Genomic DNA, 17,169 nt, shown 5'->3' with positions numbered 1-17,169 from the left:
AAACAGAAATAATACAAGGTATTATTGTTTGTTAATAAAATAGGTGAATACGTGATTTCCACCCAAACCTGGACAAAAACTAAACGCAAAGCACTTAGAAATTATATCACGAACATTTTTTTTGTAAGTATGTAAAAGCAGCTTGGTTCAGGATTATTAACTTTTTAACGAATTACATAAATTTAAGACGTCTATTAAGACGGCTACGTGACTCTTCTCCGGCACCGAGTTTAATTTAAGCTAGTAAATTTAGCCTGAAGGTGTTAAACAAACTGAGTAAGAGCCGTTTTACGAATTGACTGAAATCTAAATTAAACTGTGACCCTGGTAATATCTAAGTATTTTTCATAAAACCTTGCATATTTACACAATGTATGATTTATTATTTTTTTGTCTATAGGGTTCGGTTACTATTGTTGGACTCGAGCTTCGAAATAAATTAAAAAATATTTAGAATAATCTCTCGTTGTATCGAAATATTAGTTTTACGACTCCTCGACATCAAAGCTCCTAACACATCAATGTATCAATATAATATTTAAAATATAGCTACAATCATTGCGCTGTTGTTAAATTCAATAAATAATAATAAATATTATGAATATAGATCTCATGAATGAAGTTTATTATTTTATATATCTTGGAATCGAATCTCATGTATTTGATATGAAACATCTATTAGCATCGGTGGTAAGACGGATTCTTATGTCATGACGGCATCCAGTATGACGCTCCAGTCATTACTATCTACTCCTTAGTGTGTGCGTGGCGTTTATTATATATTTTTATTTATTTAACTTGATTTTTATTTTAATATTGATAATTTATACATTTTATAAACTTTGATTATAAATTTTATTTGGTTAACTATCAATTTTAATGATTTACATCTACCGGACCCTTAAACTTTTTTTTATTCTAGTCTAAACCATCACACTGTTCATCACTATGTTGCCAATTAAGTTGTAAACCTTTCTTAGGCCTTTAAGACACCACCGAAGTTCCATCAAAAGAATTGGCGTAAAGTTTTTGATTGGACCAGTCCAATTACAGCGATCAAACTATAGGTTTATCTAACATAGTCCGAAGCTGACGTTAAAAGTTTTATAAACATCAAAGAGGTTGATAATGAGGCAACCTTATTATATGAAATGACAATATAGGTTATCTATAGGAACTGACGTTGTAAGAAACATCCTTTCCCTAACATCTCTATTGCGCCACCAACCTTATTGATAAAATCTGATGACTATTTACTTCTTTTTTAAAGCGTCTCAGTCCAATGATAGCAGCTAAGTGGTCCTTCAACATTACGGTGGTCTTAAATCGTAGTATAATGCTCGATAAAAAGATTTAGATGATAGCTACGAATACCCTGACTAAAAAGCCTATTTGTACAAATAATATATTTTTCCCGAAGCTAAAGTTGAAACCAGTTTTAGAATTAAAATTGGCTACTGGTCTAAATAGGCATCTTTACCCTATTTATTAGCGCACCTTCCTCGTGACGTGCTTAGCTAGTATTTAACTAATAATCTTAGAACCGAGTTTGAGAGTAACTACATTTGTATTTTAAAATATATAGCTCTTTTTCTATGATTAACCTGTCGTTCAAATTGAAGTAAATTGATTTTATGATTTTATAATAATTTAATATTATACAAAAATATAGTAAAGTAATGTATATGTATATGGTTTATATCGTATCAATGTAATCTTAAAATACACATTTAAGTCACATTATCTTTGTACAAACAGATTTTATTTTCCACGGCAAAAATAGGTTTTCAGAAATAAAAACCTTTAGAGGTATTCTGTACGATTAACTCGACATCGAATTCATTATAAAATTTAAAGGATACACGTGACAAAATCATCATTGTCAATATTTCACGAGTGAGATTTGAAATGTATTCTAAAAGAATAGTACTGCTGTATTAACTTCTTAACGTATTCATTACGATTAGCAAGTAAAAATGTTCAATCTTGTAAATCACCCAAATTGTATTCCAAATCGATGCCAGGTGTAATTTATTTCTGACCATAGAATGAAATGACCTACGAAATCCACATAAAAACGTTTCGATAAAGGAGATATCATAAAAACTATACATTACGAGAAAAATGAAGCAATTCAAGTGAATCGTGCCTTTATCGACAAAGAAATCACCGATAATAAAACTGGAAGTGAGCATACGGCGCTAACAAATGGACGACAAAACGCCTCATTCTATGTGTATCGTAGGTGTATTTTCAAAGTAGTGATATAAAATTCTACAATATTATACACACACATACAATAAATGAAATTCTCCGAATTATTCTCTAATATAAAAAAATATATGTAAGAAATGAAAAAAACGTTGTGATGATCGCGGTGTTGAAACTCTGTTTAAATTTTATCGTAGCAACAAAGAAATTCTAGGACAACTCGCTTATTTCTTAACTAGTATTTATTTTTTAACTAGTTGTTATTCGTGGCTTCGAACGCATTTAAGGGGTTTGTCATCAGGTGTAGAAAAGCCTATGACCTTCCTTGGAGTTCAAACTTCGTATCAAATTTCATCAAATTTGGTTCAGTGGTTTAGCCGTGAAATACCAACAGACAGACAGACAGAGTTACTTTCGTGTTTATAATATTAGTATAGGTGAAAATTTTACTATCATAAATCAAAAGTTATAATCAAAGCGGACCAACCAGAGACTACTTCACCATCAAAGGTTGCTGTAGAAAAATGCCCTTCAAGTAAAATTATCAAAAGTAAGCCAAATAACACGGAATATTTCAGTGAAATTATTATTTCAATGTAACTAAAATTGATCCGATATCTCTATTGAAATAATATCACAACCTTGTTAATAGCCCCACGACATGTCAGCGATATAGCTCGTCTCAAGTCTTCTTAGATCCTTGGCTCAAAATGGCTTTATCGAAAACATATTTGAAATAATATGGATTTTTTTTATATCAAAGCATACCTTATCTTTGAGTGCAAATCGTCCAGATTTTTTCCTTTCATGTTTTCACAAAGCATTTTTGCATTTTTACCGATATTATAAACGTAAAATGTATATCTGGATGTATTTTATGGTTAGCTATATAAGCATTGTATGGTATCACAAAATAGACCATTAAACTTTGTAATTATTAGCTAATTTATCTTTTTTTTAACACCTAGTCTCACGGTTAACACCCAGTCTCAGTACTTGTTGTTGCCCGTGGATTCGCTGGCGTTTTGTGGTTGGTTGTGGTTGTGTTAAGCAAAAAATAGAGCTTAATTGGAGTTCAAGTTTGCTTCATACCAAGTTTCGTCAAATTTGGTTCATTGGTTTGGCAAAAAGAGCGACAGACAGACAGACAGAGACTTTCACATTTGTAAAATGAGCCAACAACATAACATTTGTATATATCTATTATAATTCCAAGATTATAATCTACTATCTACAAGAATGAGTAATAATACAAAGTATACCTAGGGTAAACCTAATTATACGAAAAGTACAATTTTTTTTTTTATAGTTGTAGTGGAATAGGCGTTTGTCTTCCATCTCACCTGATGGAAAGTGAAGATGAAGACGAAGGTGGTACACGCCCATCCAAAAGAAACCTGTTCACTCTACTCTTAAAGATTACAGAGTTCAACTCATCAGGAAAAATAGACCCAGGCAGGTCGTTCCAAATTTTTATTTAATAAATAATTATTTAAAAATATACATTTAAACGGAAAAAAATCACGACACCAAATATATATACTTTCACTTTAAACTCTAGTTAAAGCTACAAGGATTAATTTTTCGGAATTCAGAGAAAAAGAGTTACTATTCAAATCAGGTACATCGATCTTATTATTGTTTGCACCTATAACTGTTGACCGATATATTAGATCGACCGATAGATTTCAATCAAAGAAGACATAAATACACTTTAATTTTACTTTCCTTCAAACTATTACTAAACTACCTGGCAATATTATCTCCACAGTGGCAGGAGAGCTGGCTAATTTTTTCCCAGAGAATATGAACTGCGATTCAACGGAGAAATGCTGCTAGCATTCTTGCCACCTATCCACGCAGTCATGAATTACACAGTAACTATTTTTAATTATTATTTGTATATAATTAAGGCCTTAATCTTAAGATTTGAACTTCGTTGCAATATTTTCATGAAACTTAATAAATACCATAAATTAATTATCATATCAATTAAATCTCAAAGTATGTAATTGATATAAGTTATCTTTGATTGGAATAGACTTAATTATCATAGAAACTTAATCTATTTTAATCCAAGTCGACGTTACAAAATAAGAAATATATAATAAAAACATCTAGGGATATGTTTTCTCTTTTTGAAAATTAATTATACGTAGATAAATTTATTTTTTGTACTTATGTAGATAAATACATTTTTTAACTTTTTTAGATAAGTGATGATGAAGTCGTCCTGGGCGATTTTGGAGGTTGCGGTTATTTTCAATGGAAGCTGTATATAGCTAACTGAACAGAAGATATTACATAGTATATAAATTATAATGTGTCCGTTTATCTTCCAGTTACTATTAGATAAAAATATATAAACTGCACAATAGTATACTTTTTACGGTAAAATAAAATGTAAAAAATATTACTCCGCCATGACAGCTGAACGCTGCCGTGACCAGGATTCGAACCTGGGTTACTACGGCCACAACGTAGGGTCCTAACCACTAGACGATCACGGCTATCGGAGCGATGATAACTACACCGAAATGAATGTACATTTTATAAACTTACTTTCACTATAATGGTTTGCGTAAGAGTAAACGAAGTTGGCCCAGATTTGCATGATCTTAGTTGACCAGTCAGAAATTAGTCACGAGTGACTGCACAGATCTTAGAATATAAAAAAATATGCACTCACTATATTATAGTGGAGCAACAAAAACGAATACAAATTCCCCGTTCTGTAAAACGACGCTTTTTTTGTTAGTACGTCAATAGTGCACATTAATTATTTGGCACAGATATTAGGAAAATTAGACGACCAGTTTTTTTATTATATAGGTTGGCGGACGAGCAAATGGACCACCTGATGATGTAAGTGGTCACCATCGCCCATAGATAATGGCGCTGTAAGAAATATTAAACATACCTTACATCGCGAATGCGCTACCGACCTTAGGCACTAAATATTACGTCCCTTGTGTTGTAATTGCACTGGCTCATTCACCCTTCAAACCGGAACACAACAATACTGATTACTGCTGTTTGGCGGTAGAATATCTAATTAGTGGGTGGTACCTACCCAGGCGGGCTAAGTTCTACCACCAAATAAAATTTACCATATAGTCTATTTACCAATCAGCCAACCGGTTTTCAATAAAAGAAAGAACATCTTACGACGATATATTTTTTTTATTTAATGGTGGGTACTATTGTAAGTAAATCATAATAATTTGTAAAATTATGATTTACAATTTTAATTATTAATTATTTTTTATTTCGAAACATTATTTTTTTATTTCGAATCGAACGTTTTGTTAATCGACTTATGATCCGATGTAAGATTTTATTATCTGTGGAAAAAGAATAAGTAGTTTTGGCGGGTATTTAAAATAACATAAAATTTATAAAAATAAAATGGCGGATATTTTCTAAATGACCACAAATATAAATAAAATTCATAAAATAATGGTTGTGTATTTTTAATAAATACTTAAATTTAAATTGTAGAAAGGAGTTTTTTTACACGATGTTCCTGTAATAAATTAAATTGAATGAAAATGATGTTCAAACGCAAAGAGGTTTTCATTTAATAATCCAATAAGCTGATTCATCATTCTTACAGATCGAGTAGTGAATTGGGAAAAAAAACTTCGATAGTTACTCCCTCGCTGGTCAAATATTTGACTGCGCTAGGAATACGTTCATAATTATGTTAACCGATCAGGAGCTATTCTGTAAGAACCAACTAGAAACTCACCGTAGAACACGATTGTAATACTTCAGAAAGTGATATGTGACATTAACAACATTAAAAATAACATTTAATCGTATATGTACTACGCACTAAATTAGCGTAACAAATTAAGTCGATTTTCGACATTTCGCAAGTGAAATACGAAGTGAATTGTTACGGTGCTGCTGTGGTACTAAATATAATCGCCTTACCTATAGTTTTTTTAAGTATACACACTTATTGTAGTAGTTAATAACAGGGTGCTGTTGGGGCTACCCCGATGCTGCAGTGCCTCTGGGATGTTCGCTGAAGCGCGTGTAGACTGTTTTGACGCGCTCATGAGAAAAAGATGAGGGTCTCTGGTCCGTCGGGTACGAGGTAGTTCCAACAGAATTCTGAGCATGATATCTCATAGACTGGATTGTATATACATGAATCGTTACTGTTGAGTTTTAGAAATTGAGTTATTCATAAACAGTAATGCCATTGATATTTTATGTATAACAGAACATTGGCTTGTAAATTATCAGTTTATGTTTAACTTCAGTGGTCACCAGATGGCTAGTATGTTCAATAGAAAAAAAGCTATACGTGGTGGCTCATTAATACTTATTAACAAAAATATAAAATTTAAAGAACGTAAGGATGTTGTGAGCCTTTCTATTGAGCAGACTATTGAAATAGCCTGTGCAGAGCTTGAGCATGTCATTGTTGTATGCGTATACAGACCTCCTAGCGGGTTATATGAAGCATTTCAGAAAATATTGGAAAGTGCATTATTGAAATTATCTGGATCAAGTAAATATATTTTTATTTGTGGTGACTTCAACATAAATTTATTAGAAAACTGTAGCACAAGTATTAGATTCAGATCATTATTATATTCATATAACCTCATTAACTTATTCTTAGAGCCAACTAGAATCACTGAATCCACTGGAACATGTATTGACAACATATTTACTAACTGTGTACCTAATCATAAATGTATTATAAATATGTTAAGTTCTGATCATTGTGGACAGTTGGCTTCATTTAATTCGCAAATAAATAATAATGCTAAGGATTTAAAACAGACATTTGTTCCAATCAATTTGTATCGAATTGAGAAGTTCAGAAGTAATATCGTGGCAAAGCTCTCATATTTACAATTAAATGATAATTCTAATGAGCTTTATAACAATTTTTTTAAATTAATTAAATCAGAATTTAATGCCATATTTACTTCCAAGACAGTCTATTCTAGGAATTTTCTTAAATTTAATGATTGGGCGACTGTCGGAATTCACAAGAGTAGGCAGAGGTTGTATGAACTTTATAGTGAAAGATCATACAATCGGTCTTTTTCATTCATCAGTTATGTTAGTGCCTACTCTAAACTATTCAAACGTGTATGTCATACAGCTAAATCATTGCATATAAAAAAAAAAATTATTGAGGCACCTGATAAAATTAAAATGACATGGAAAATTATTAATTGTGAAACTGGAAGAGTCAAAAATAACATCTCCGACTTTAGCTTATCTATTGACAACAATTTTTTTTCCTCAGATCGGGATGTTGCAACTGTTTTTGAAAATTTTTTTGCTGACATTCCATTTTCGACAACTAACTCATTAAATTCCTCTCCTACCGTTGCTGAATCATTATTAAAAAATCATGTGGAAGAATGTAATATTAGCTTTAAATTTAATACAGTAAGTGTAAGTGATGTAATAAGTTCCTTCAGATCACTAGATATTAAGAAAACGGCCGATCTGTGGGGGATCTCTGTCAAGGTAGTCAATTCAATAATTGATGTAATCGCACCCTACCTTGTCACTATATTTAATAAATGTGTCCTTAGTGGCGTGTTTCCTGACCTCATGAAACATAGTAGAGTATTACCAATATTTAAATCAGGTAGTACATCAGACCCCAACAACTATAGGCCCATCTCTGTACTACCAACTCTTAGCAAGATCTTTGAAAAGTTATTACTAAATCAAATGCTAGTACATTTTAACAATAACAAGTTGCTACACAAGAAACAATTTGGATTTACAAGGGGTCGCTCGACAACTGACGCTGGTGTTGAGCTCGTTAAAAATATTTACAGGGCCTGGGAGGAGTCACAGGATGCCTTAGGGATATTTTGTGATTTATCTAAGGCCTTTGATTGTGTGCAACACGAAACTTTGGTCAGGAAGCTACGTCATTATGGAATTAGGGACACTGCACTCAGTCTTCTGATTTCGTATCTGAGCAATCGCATTCAGAGGGTTGATGTAAATGGAAAGAGATCTCCCGGGTCTCCAGTTACTGTGGGGGTCCCTCAAGGATCAATTCTTGGACCATTTCTCTTCCTTGTTTATATAAATGACCTGCCACATCTCCTAGGTGATAAACTCGAGATAGTATTGTTTGCTGATGATACTTCTTTAATTTTTAAAATAAAAAGACGTCTTTCGATATATGACGATGTGAACAATACTCTCTCTGAAATAGTAAATTGGTTTAGTGTTAATAATTTAATGTTAAATAGTAAAAAGACTAAATGTATTAAATTCACTACTCCCAATGTAAGATGTGTCAAAACGAGTGTAGGTTTAAACGGGGAAGCATTAGATGTTTTAGAATCAACAGAGTTCCTTGGTATGACAATAGACTCTAAGCTCCAATGGGGCCCCCATATAAATAAATTGGCGAATAGAATTAGCTCTGCAGCCTATGCGGTAAAAAAAATTAGACTTTTGACTGATGTGGAAACGGCACGCCTTGTGTACTTCAGTTATTTCCATAGTATAATGTCGTATGGCATCCTACTCTGGGGTAATGCAGCTGACATTAATACTATTTTTGTACTGCAGAAGAGGGCTATTCGTGCAATTTATAACCTGGTCCCAAAAGATTCGTTAAGAGGTAAATTTAAAGAAATTAAAATAATGACTGTCGCTTCTCAATTTGTTTTTGATAATGTTATGTATGTACGCAAAAACATAAATGATTTTCCCAGAAATTGTGACGTACATTCTATTAACACTAGGAACAAGAATAAACTTGTTACTCCAAGTACCCGATTACACAGGGTTAGTAACTCTTTTTTGGGGCAATGTATACGTTTTTACAACAGGATCCCAGAAAACGTTCAAAATTATTCAATTATAAAATTCAAAAGAGTCGTTAAAGAGCGTTTGTGTGCTAAAGGATATTACAACACTAATGACTTTTTAGTTGACTGCACACCTTGGGAATGAAATGATCGCCTCCAGGCTGTTTCAAACAACTAAAATATACTTATCATTGTACCTACATGGAAAATGGTTAAAAAAAATATATCCCGCTGAGTTTCTTTCGCCGGTTCTTCTCAGGTCCGAGGTGCTAAATTCCGAACCGGTGGTAGATTTTTGACAATCAATAAGCAAGTGCAAACACTTCTATATTGAATAAAGATTTTTGACTTTGACTTTGACTTTGACTTTGACTTTGTTCCGTTGCAAACGGGACGGTGCAGCGGTGATTCATGTGTATTATATATATATATATATATATATATATATATGACGGGCCACTGTGTTTTGAGAGTGTCGAGAAACGAAAAAAAGTAATAATGACATTTTTGACGGTAACATTGGATATAAGGCGGTTGGACGTTTCTTCACTCTGACGCAACTTCAGGCTCTTTTGTTTAATGCATTTGCATATCGTGTAAGCAAGACATGCCTGGTGGAGCGTCGTTACTTTATTATATCGAAAGTGCTGGTTGTATTACTGTTATATTGTAAAACCTTCAAACACGTGGTATTAATTCTCCTCGCCCGCCTACCCACGATCGCTCGGCAGCCATAGATGGATACAGAAAATAATGATAATGGCAATGTGTCGTTATATATATGTTAAATGTATCATTGTAAATATAACTAACATAGTCTGTAAGATATATTGTATACTAACCATTATGAGTCACTGGTAACTTGAATAAAGAATTATTATTATATTATTAATAACGCCTTGTATTAACGAATACCAAAGAAGTTATATCTCGAATCAACTATAAATCGATTAAAATTAATACGACCATATAAAATAGACATGCTTTCTAATGTGTAACATATTCTATTGGTGCGGTTTATATCTCTTGGATAGAAATTATTAGTATATTTTCCCGACAAGATGCAATTACCGACTCCGCTCTGGACACATGCCGTTATATCAATTAGTATTGTGAAAATATACCCCCAATTGCCCTGATTGCCCGAGTAAAGATGTGTATCTCATATTAACGGAGTGTGTCCGAATTAAGGTACCAGGACGTTAGGACTCAAAAACGTCATTTTGACATCCGCAATAGCAAAAATGATGTATAAGATGGTGCGTTGTTATATCAATCGTAGAATTAATTAGTTTTAAGTTAGTCATTGTTTTATTTTTGTATTATATAAGTCAAAGTCAAAGTCAAAAATCTTTATTCAATATAGAAGTGTTTACACTTGCTTATTGATAGTCAAAAATCTACCACCGGTTCGGAATTTAGCTCCTCGGACCTAAGAAGAACCGGCGAAAGAAACTCAGCCGGATATTTTTTTTTTCGTTTTGCATGTACTATAATAACTATATTTTAGTTATTTGAAACAGCCTAGCCTACAGTAGCCTTACGGGAACTACATCTTATTAAGTTTTCTTTAAAAGAAAATTTTAAAACAAATCGTATTGGCGCGCTTTGAAAGTAAGACGGAGTCGTATGTCGTGACGGGAATCGGCGTGACGCTTTATTATGCCTTCATTGCTCTCCTCATCTCTCCGAAGCCGCTCTCTACATAAAGTATACAATAATTATAAAAATATATTCACATTACATTAACAGCCTGTAAATTTCCCACTGCTGGGCTAAAGGCCTCCTCTCCCTTTGAGGAGAAGGTTTGAGGAATATTCCACGACGCTGCTCCAATGCGGGTTGGTGGAATAAACATGTGGCAGATTTCGTTGAAATTAGTCACATGCAGGTTTCCTCTCGATGATTTCCTTCACCGCCGAGCACGAAATAAATTATAAACACAAATTAAGCACATGAAAATTCAGTGGTGCTTGCCTGGGTTTAAACCCGAAATCATCGGTTAAGATGTACGCGTTCTAACCACTGGGCCATCTCGGCTCTTAAACAAATATATATATATATATATATCTATATATTTATTTTATTGTAATAACTATGTTTTAAACAATTTTAATCCATATTTATTTATCAATTTCCTTATTTCAATAACTAACGATTACGTTTTAACACACCTGCTGAGCGTCTCGTGACCTCTACATATATTATTTTAAAGTTTCTGTCTTTTCATCGGTATTTTACGATATCACAATATTTTTATTTGCTGAGGTTAGTAAGCTCGTACGATTTATATTTGGGTTCCCAAGAATCCCTACTTGAGTTTATTCCGATATTGCAATAAACTCAAGTAGCTCCGGAATCAACTTCCACAGATCCTCATATTTACTTTTATTCTCTATACATATTATTTTGATATAAACAACCCTTCTATGTGATACGTATGAACATTTGAGCAATAGTATATAGCTTCCTACACTTTCCAGCCTAAGTCCTTTTTTGTTAAAGCTGTTCAAATATGGAACTCTCTCCTTCATCACATAGAGCATCCTCAATCATCTCAAACATGCTTTTGTCGTTAAGTATGTCATAAAATTAATATAAAAAAAATAATGGACAACATCACATAAATTACTCTGATCCCAATGTAATTAGCTAAATCACTTGTGTTATGGAAAATCAGAAGTAACGACGGTACCACAAACTCCCAGACCCAAGACAACATAGAAAACTAATGAACTTTTTATACATCGACTCGGCCGGGAATCGAACCCGGGACGGGAGTGGCGTACCCATGAAAACCGGTGTACACACTACTCGACCACGGAGGTCGTCAAAAATTTTATTTATTGTATATAAAGCATGCATGTTCATGACGTGGTTGGCGTCGCTGTCAATATTTGTAAACACGACGCGCAACGGACTAGACGTCATCGTTTACCACGCCAATGATCTCAATATTACTGATATTGTTGATTGTAAAGTTGGTATTAATTATTTAGTCAATTGGAAAATTGAAGTGATTAAATTTTGAATCTATATCACACAAAATAAATTAGGTAATTTAATTTGAAGGAGTATGTTAAAAAAAAAAAACAATACGTACTCAATAATTTCTTTTTTTTTATTAGTGAGCGTGTACGTCTCCAAACCGCAGTTACGACGTCGAGACCCATAATAGTATACCGAAGATTAGAAAATAATCTCCTTTAGAAAAAAGACGACCGTTGTAGATACTATATGTACTATTGAAAGTATTATAATAAAGAGAGTATTGTAATAAAGAGCATTTACTTTAGTCTAAAAGACCATGAAAGACACAATAATACTAAATGTACGTCGGTGAATACTTTGTAACGAAGAAGTCGATATGACACTATGTCTGCCTACAATACGTTTTACTACGCATAATTCAAAATTAATTAATTAATTAGTTACTTGAGAACCAGATGGCAGACAGAAAACGTGAATCTTAACTGAAGGTCACATATTCAAATCTGGGTAAGTACAATTGAGTCACTCATATGTGAAACATGTGTTTAAAATTTATCTTATCGTGAGGAATAACGGATTTATATAGCCTAAGTTCTAAATCATTCTCTTCGACACGACTTGTATATGTAACTTTTTGGTAAAGCTTTGAACAAATCTGTTTGGGTAGGTTCCACTCAGTCATCAGATATTCTTCTGTTAAACAATAATACTTAGTATTGTTGTGTTGGGATTTAAAGGGGGAATGAGACAGTGTAACTACAGGCCAAAGGCATAACGTCTTTGCTCCAAAGGTTGGTGGCGGATTGGCGATGTAAGGAATGTTTGATATTTCTTACAGCGCTAATGTCTATGGACCTTGCGCCTTTGCCTAAGTAAACTATAAAAAAAACAGGTTCATTTGAATTTTGCTGTTAGTAAAGGATTTGAAAAATAAAACATGGAATATATATAGAGAGTGCCTTTATTCATTACAGGTTCTATACAGATTTTGCCGAATACAAAAACATTGATAATTTCGATTAAAAAAAAAAAGAAGTTAAACATCTAAAAACATAACCGATAATTGACGTAACATTTAAAATAGGCAGTGGATTATGTGCGAAATGAAAATTGCATTTTATCGAGTGTTCAATATTATTATCAGTCCTTACTTAGTATCTAGTCATCTACGATTAAGGCTAGATCACACTTGACGAGATGTTATACTGCGTCTCCGTCAAATGGCAATTTCTGCATTTGCAACTTGAAAAACACACTGTCTGGTATAATAAGTTGACGATTTCTGTTACCAACGTCTTGACAAATCAAAATGCCAATTCGCTGCAACGGAAACGCAGCTTTAGTAGCTTCATACACAGTGGATATAATGCTTTTATTGCAAAATTGTTCTGTAAAAATGTGTCATTTCGGCCTCAAATTATATTCGCTACGTTCTTAGTAGAACTTAAGGATTCATTTTAAAACTGAATGAATTACTTTTTCATGATAGAGATATAACAAGTATTTTATTACTATAAAACTATTTATGATTCAATTAAAAATTGTAAAGCAAGCTTTTACTTTTTTAAATCCAGACACATGTTTGAAGCTACGTACTTGAATAATTCCCGTGTGAATTTTAATTCCGTGTAATCATACCCTAAGGGAAACGGGATTATTTTAATGAACCAGTGCGTTCATTTATAGGGATTAAAGCGGTTTTTTTTTTGCTTGTAAATGTTTATTTTTAATGATTTTGTATTGACTTACAAAACACTTCGTCTAGACATCTAGAGCTTTTAGAGAATGTAGATATTTTTAAAATAAAAAAGTCAACTTAAAACTATCTGTCAATGTACAGAGTTCATTATTTTTTAATTTGAGTGCTTCTGTACATTCGCAGACAAATTTTTTTTACGAAATACTAAGGATACTTTACACACTAGCAACATTACACATAGTAAGAATCTCTTTGGTATTATTTAGCTGTTAAAAGAACAGTCTGAACACATAAAACTCATCGCATAATAAAAGTTTTTCACAAAACTCGCCGCTATAACTTTTAACCGTAAAAACAACGGAAACGGGAGCCACCTCTTTTGTGTGAAATCCGAATACGAAACAAAATGTTTTGACGTCTCCCATTATTTACAACTCACTGACATTCAAATGTACATTTTTTTCTCATATAATTTTCAAACTTCTGTCATGATTCATTCAGATGAAAGCAAAACCTTCTTCATCTCATGACGTTTAGTTTTTCTTTTTCCAAACGAATTTTTTAAAAAGAAATAAGTAATAAAGTTTTTTTTTCGTTTGTCATTCATTTCAACGAATTATATTATGAATAATTACAATAATAGAATAAATATCTTCTAATCTTGCTAGTGTGTAACCATCCTTGGCCGTCTAGACCGCGTTTCCCGCGCTGTGGACTCCGTTCGCGCTCAGCGGAATTGTGTTAAACTCGTCTTCCAAGTCTTCCGTTTTTCTGTGGAATAAAAATATCTATTTAATATATATTTAATTGCTTTCCTCACAACTTCAAACTTCTGGCACTGCAAGAAGTATAAAAAATCTATAATCTTGTGTCATGTGCGTAATTATACTGTCTTTACACCCGGACATACAATAGCGGACCGCCCAACAAAACCGCCCTACAAAATTCCTTTTTATAAAAGGGGTACTACTTGTAAATGCCCGAATATTCTGAAACCGATACGACGACGATACGACAACACGACGTTAAAAACAAATCATAAGTGATTTGAAATAGGGTACATTTCACCTTAAATTTTGATTAAAAACTTTGAGACCTTGTCTTTGTTCTACAATTGTAATGGAAAACATTAAATTTGTTCGAATTAAACATATTACTTATTAAATCCTTCCAGACGTACAAATACTCATACATACATATCTATATGTGTGTGAATACGTACACACACTCGTAGAGACATAATCTTTATGCGTGTATGTGTGTATACGTGAATAAGACATACCAAGAGAAAATTCGCTTAACAAATCAAATAAAACGGCTTAGTTAATTACACGCATCTCGAAAAGATTCTGGGGGCAGATTAGGATCAAAGGAAAGTCTACTCCATTACCGCGAATTATAATTTAATGAGAAATCTTATTATTTAATCTTTAGTATGCTTTCAAGAGATAAATTCTTGATGCGTAGTTTCATTTAGTTAGAACGCCGTGAAAGGAATTACGATGGGAGTAGATAAGGCCGGTTTCTCATACTTTATTTTTGGTTATATTTCACCTTGTGCTAAAGGTAAAGTTAGTCGAGGAAAATTGTAAGTATGTGTAGGAAGAGGTTCTGCTTCGTCTATTTCTTTTTACGTCATATAGGTAGGCGGACTGGCAAACAAACCATCCATACAAACCAATCCACCATCCAAACCACTAGTTTACATAGTTGATCGCGATGGTGATATGAGGAATGATTCACATTTCTTTAAGTACCAATGGCTAAGACCAGTCGTGACCACTTACCATCAGACGGTTTGTTTAGGGGCATAAGTCTCTTGTGCCTGTAGCTACTGGCTCACTCTCCCTTCAGACCGAAACACAAACCAAGTATTGCTGTTTGATGTAAGATTATATGGATATATGATGAGTGGGTACCTACCCAGACGTGCTTGCACAAATCCCTAGCATCAGGTGTCCTCAACAAGATAAGAGGGCCCACTGTTAGGATATTTCCGAGCAGTTGTTTTGTACTGAATAAATATTTAAACAAGTGCGAAGGCACTAAAATTTATTTTCAAGTGGTACGGCATCAATATTTCATAGCAATAATATGTTGGATCTTGAAAACAGTTTCTAATAAGCTTATAATCATAGTAAATAGATGTTTCATAAAATTCTGGTACACGTCAAAGGACGGGCAATAAAAATAATTTCGTCCCAATAAATGACGAGAGGTTGATGGACCCAGAAGTTTCAGTTAAAGAGTAGATTGCTTTCCCTTGCAAAGGGAAAAAACTACATATTTATGTACGTACCAATCCAAAACATTTCCCACAAAGGTATCGGTGGATTTCCCACAAATTCTCGTGTAAAAGGAAAATATTTTCAAAATCCTTTTGCAATTTTATCATAAGAAATGTATGGAAAAGTTTTTTGTAGCGTTTCCAATGACGTAAATACGTGTTTCATATTATTTTTTGTGCAAATGAATTTTATTAAAGCATATAATACGTATAAGTTTTAAGGTTAATTATGCATTTAATAATAAAACAATATTCAATAGAATTTCTATTTTATTTTATAAATAAAGTTCATGTCTGCAAATCAATGTGATTCACAACTGAAAAAAAAAAGAAATAATTAATGTTACAATGGAATAATAATAAGTTTAACTAAATCCTTCTACTTATATTCAACCGCTGTGGTCCGGTTTGGACAATTGAGCCAGTGTAACAACAGGAATTGGAGACATAACATCGTCGTTACCAACATTGGCACATTGGTCATATAAGGGATGATTAATATTTCTTACAGAACCATGTACATGGGCAATGGTGACCACTTCCCAAGCAATTCTTTTGCCAGTTTACCAATCTATTATCAATAACATATATAAATCATTTTTCATAGTAGATTTTATCATTATCAGCACAAAAGTTTTTGCAACATTTCATCCGAACCGGTTGGGCCAACCCGGTCTCAAAACACTTGCAAGATTTGACACACTCTCAAAAAAGTGAAAGTAGACGATTTAATTAAATCGTCTACTACTAAAAAGTGAGACGGTTTTAACGCCAAAGTGGAAAAACTACTAATCTAATAATATAATAATAATAAAACTTATACCAGAATATGCAGCGCGTTCCAGCGCTGCATTTCGTAATTTCACCCGCTTTAAATTTGGACTATTGACGTGACAATCGTGAATTGCATGTTCTTGTTTTGACCAAACACAAGAACCATTGACGGAAATGACTAATAGCGTATTTTATCAGTTTTATTTTCTGTTTTATCGCATTCTTTAACTGAATCGAGTTCCACACATAAAGTTTGAGTTAACTCCATACAGCGGTTGAAAGAGCTGGCTGTAAGGTCAATTAGAGAACAGAAGCGAAACGCTGTTAGCGATAATGCACTTTAGTTTCACTTGTATCGGTAAAGGAACACGACAAAACAATTTGCTAAA

The 17,169-nt window shown here is 33.0% G+C and overlaps 1 protein-coding gene and 1 non-coding gene across 4 annotated transcripts in view; both read right to left on the bottom strand.

Moving 5' to 3' along the window:
• Positions 1 to 4,649: 4,649 nt before the first annotated feature.
• Trnah-gug lies at positions 4,650 to 4,721 on the bottom strand. Its single transcript has one exon. It is a non-coding gene; the product is annotated as a tRNA-His (tRNA).
• Positions 4,722 to 12,963: 8,242 nt separating this feature from the next.
• The window catches only part of LOC125077182, a 115,793-nt gene continuing 111,587 nt past the window's right edge, over positions 12,964 to 17,169 (bottom strand). For all 3 annotated transcript variants that reach the window (XR_007120733.1, XR_007120734.1, XM_047689024.1), the window contains one exon: positions 12,964 to 14,490. Coding sequence is in view for 1 of the 3 variants with exons in the window: in XM_047689024.1 (XP_047544980.1) it covers positions 14,409 to 14,490 (82 nt within the window). In the remaining 2 variants the exon portion in view is untranslated. The remainder of the gene's footprint in view (positions 14,491 to 17,169) is intronic.

Source organism: Vanessa atalanta, chromosome 3 (assembly GCF_905147765.1).
Source record: "Vanessa atalanta chromosome 3, ilVanAtal1.2, whole genome shotgun sequence".
In the NCBI taxonomy this organism is placed as follows: Eukaryota; Metazoa; Arthropoda; class Insecta; order Lepidoptera; family Nymphalidae; genus Vanessa; species Vanessa atalanta.
This window is presented reverse-complemented; position numbering and strand designations above follow the sequence as displayed.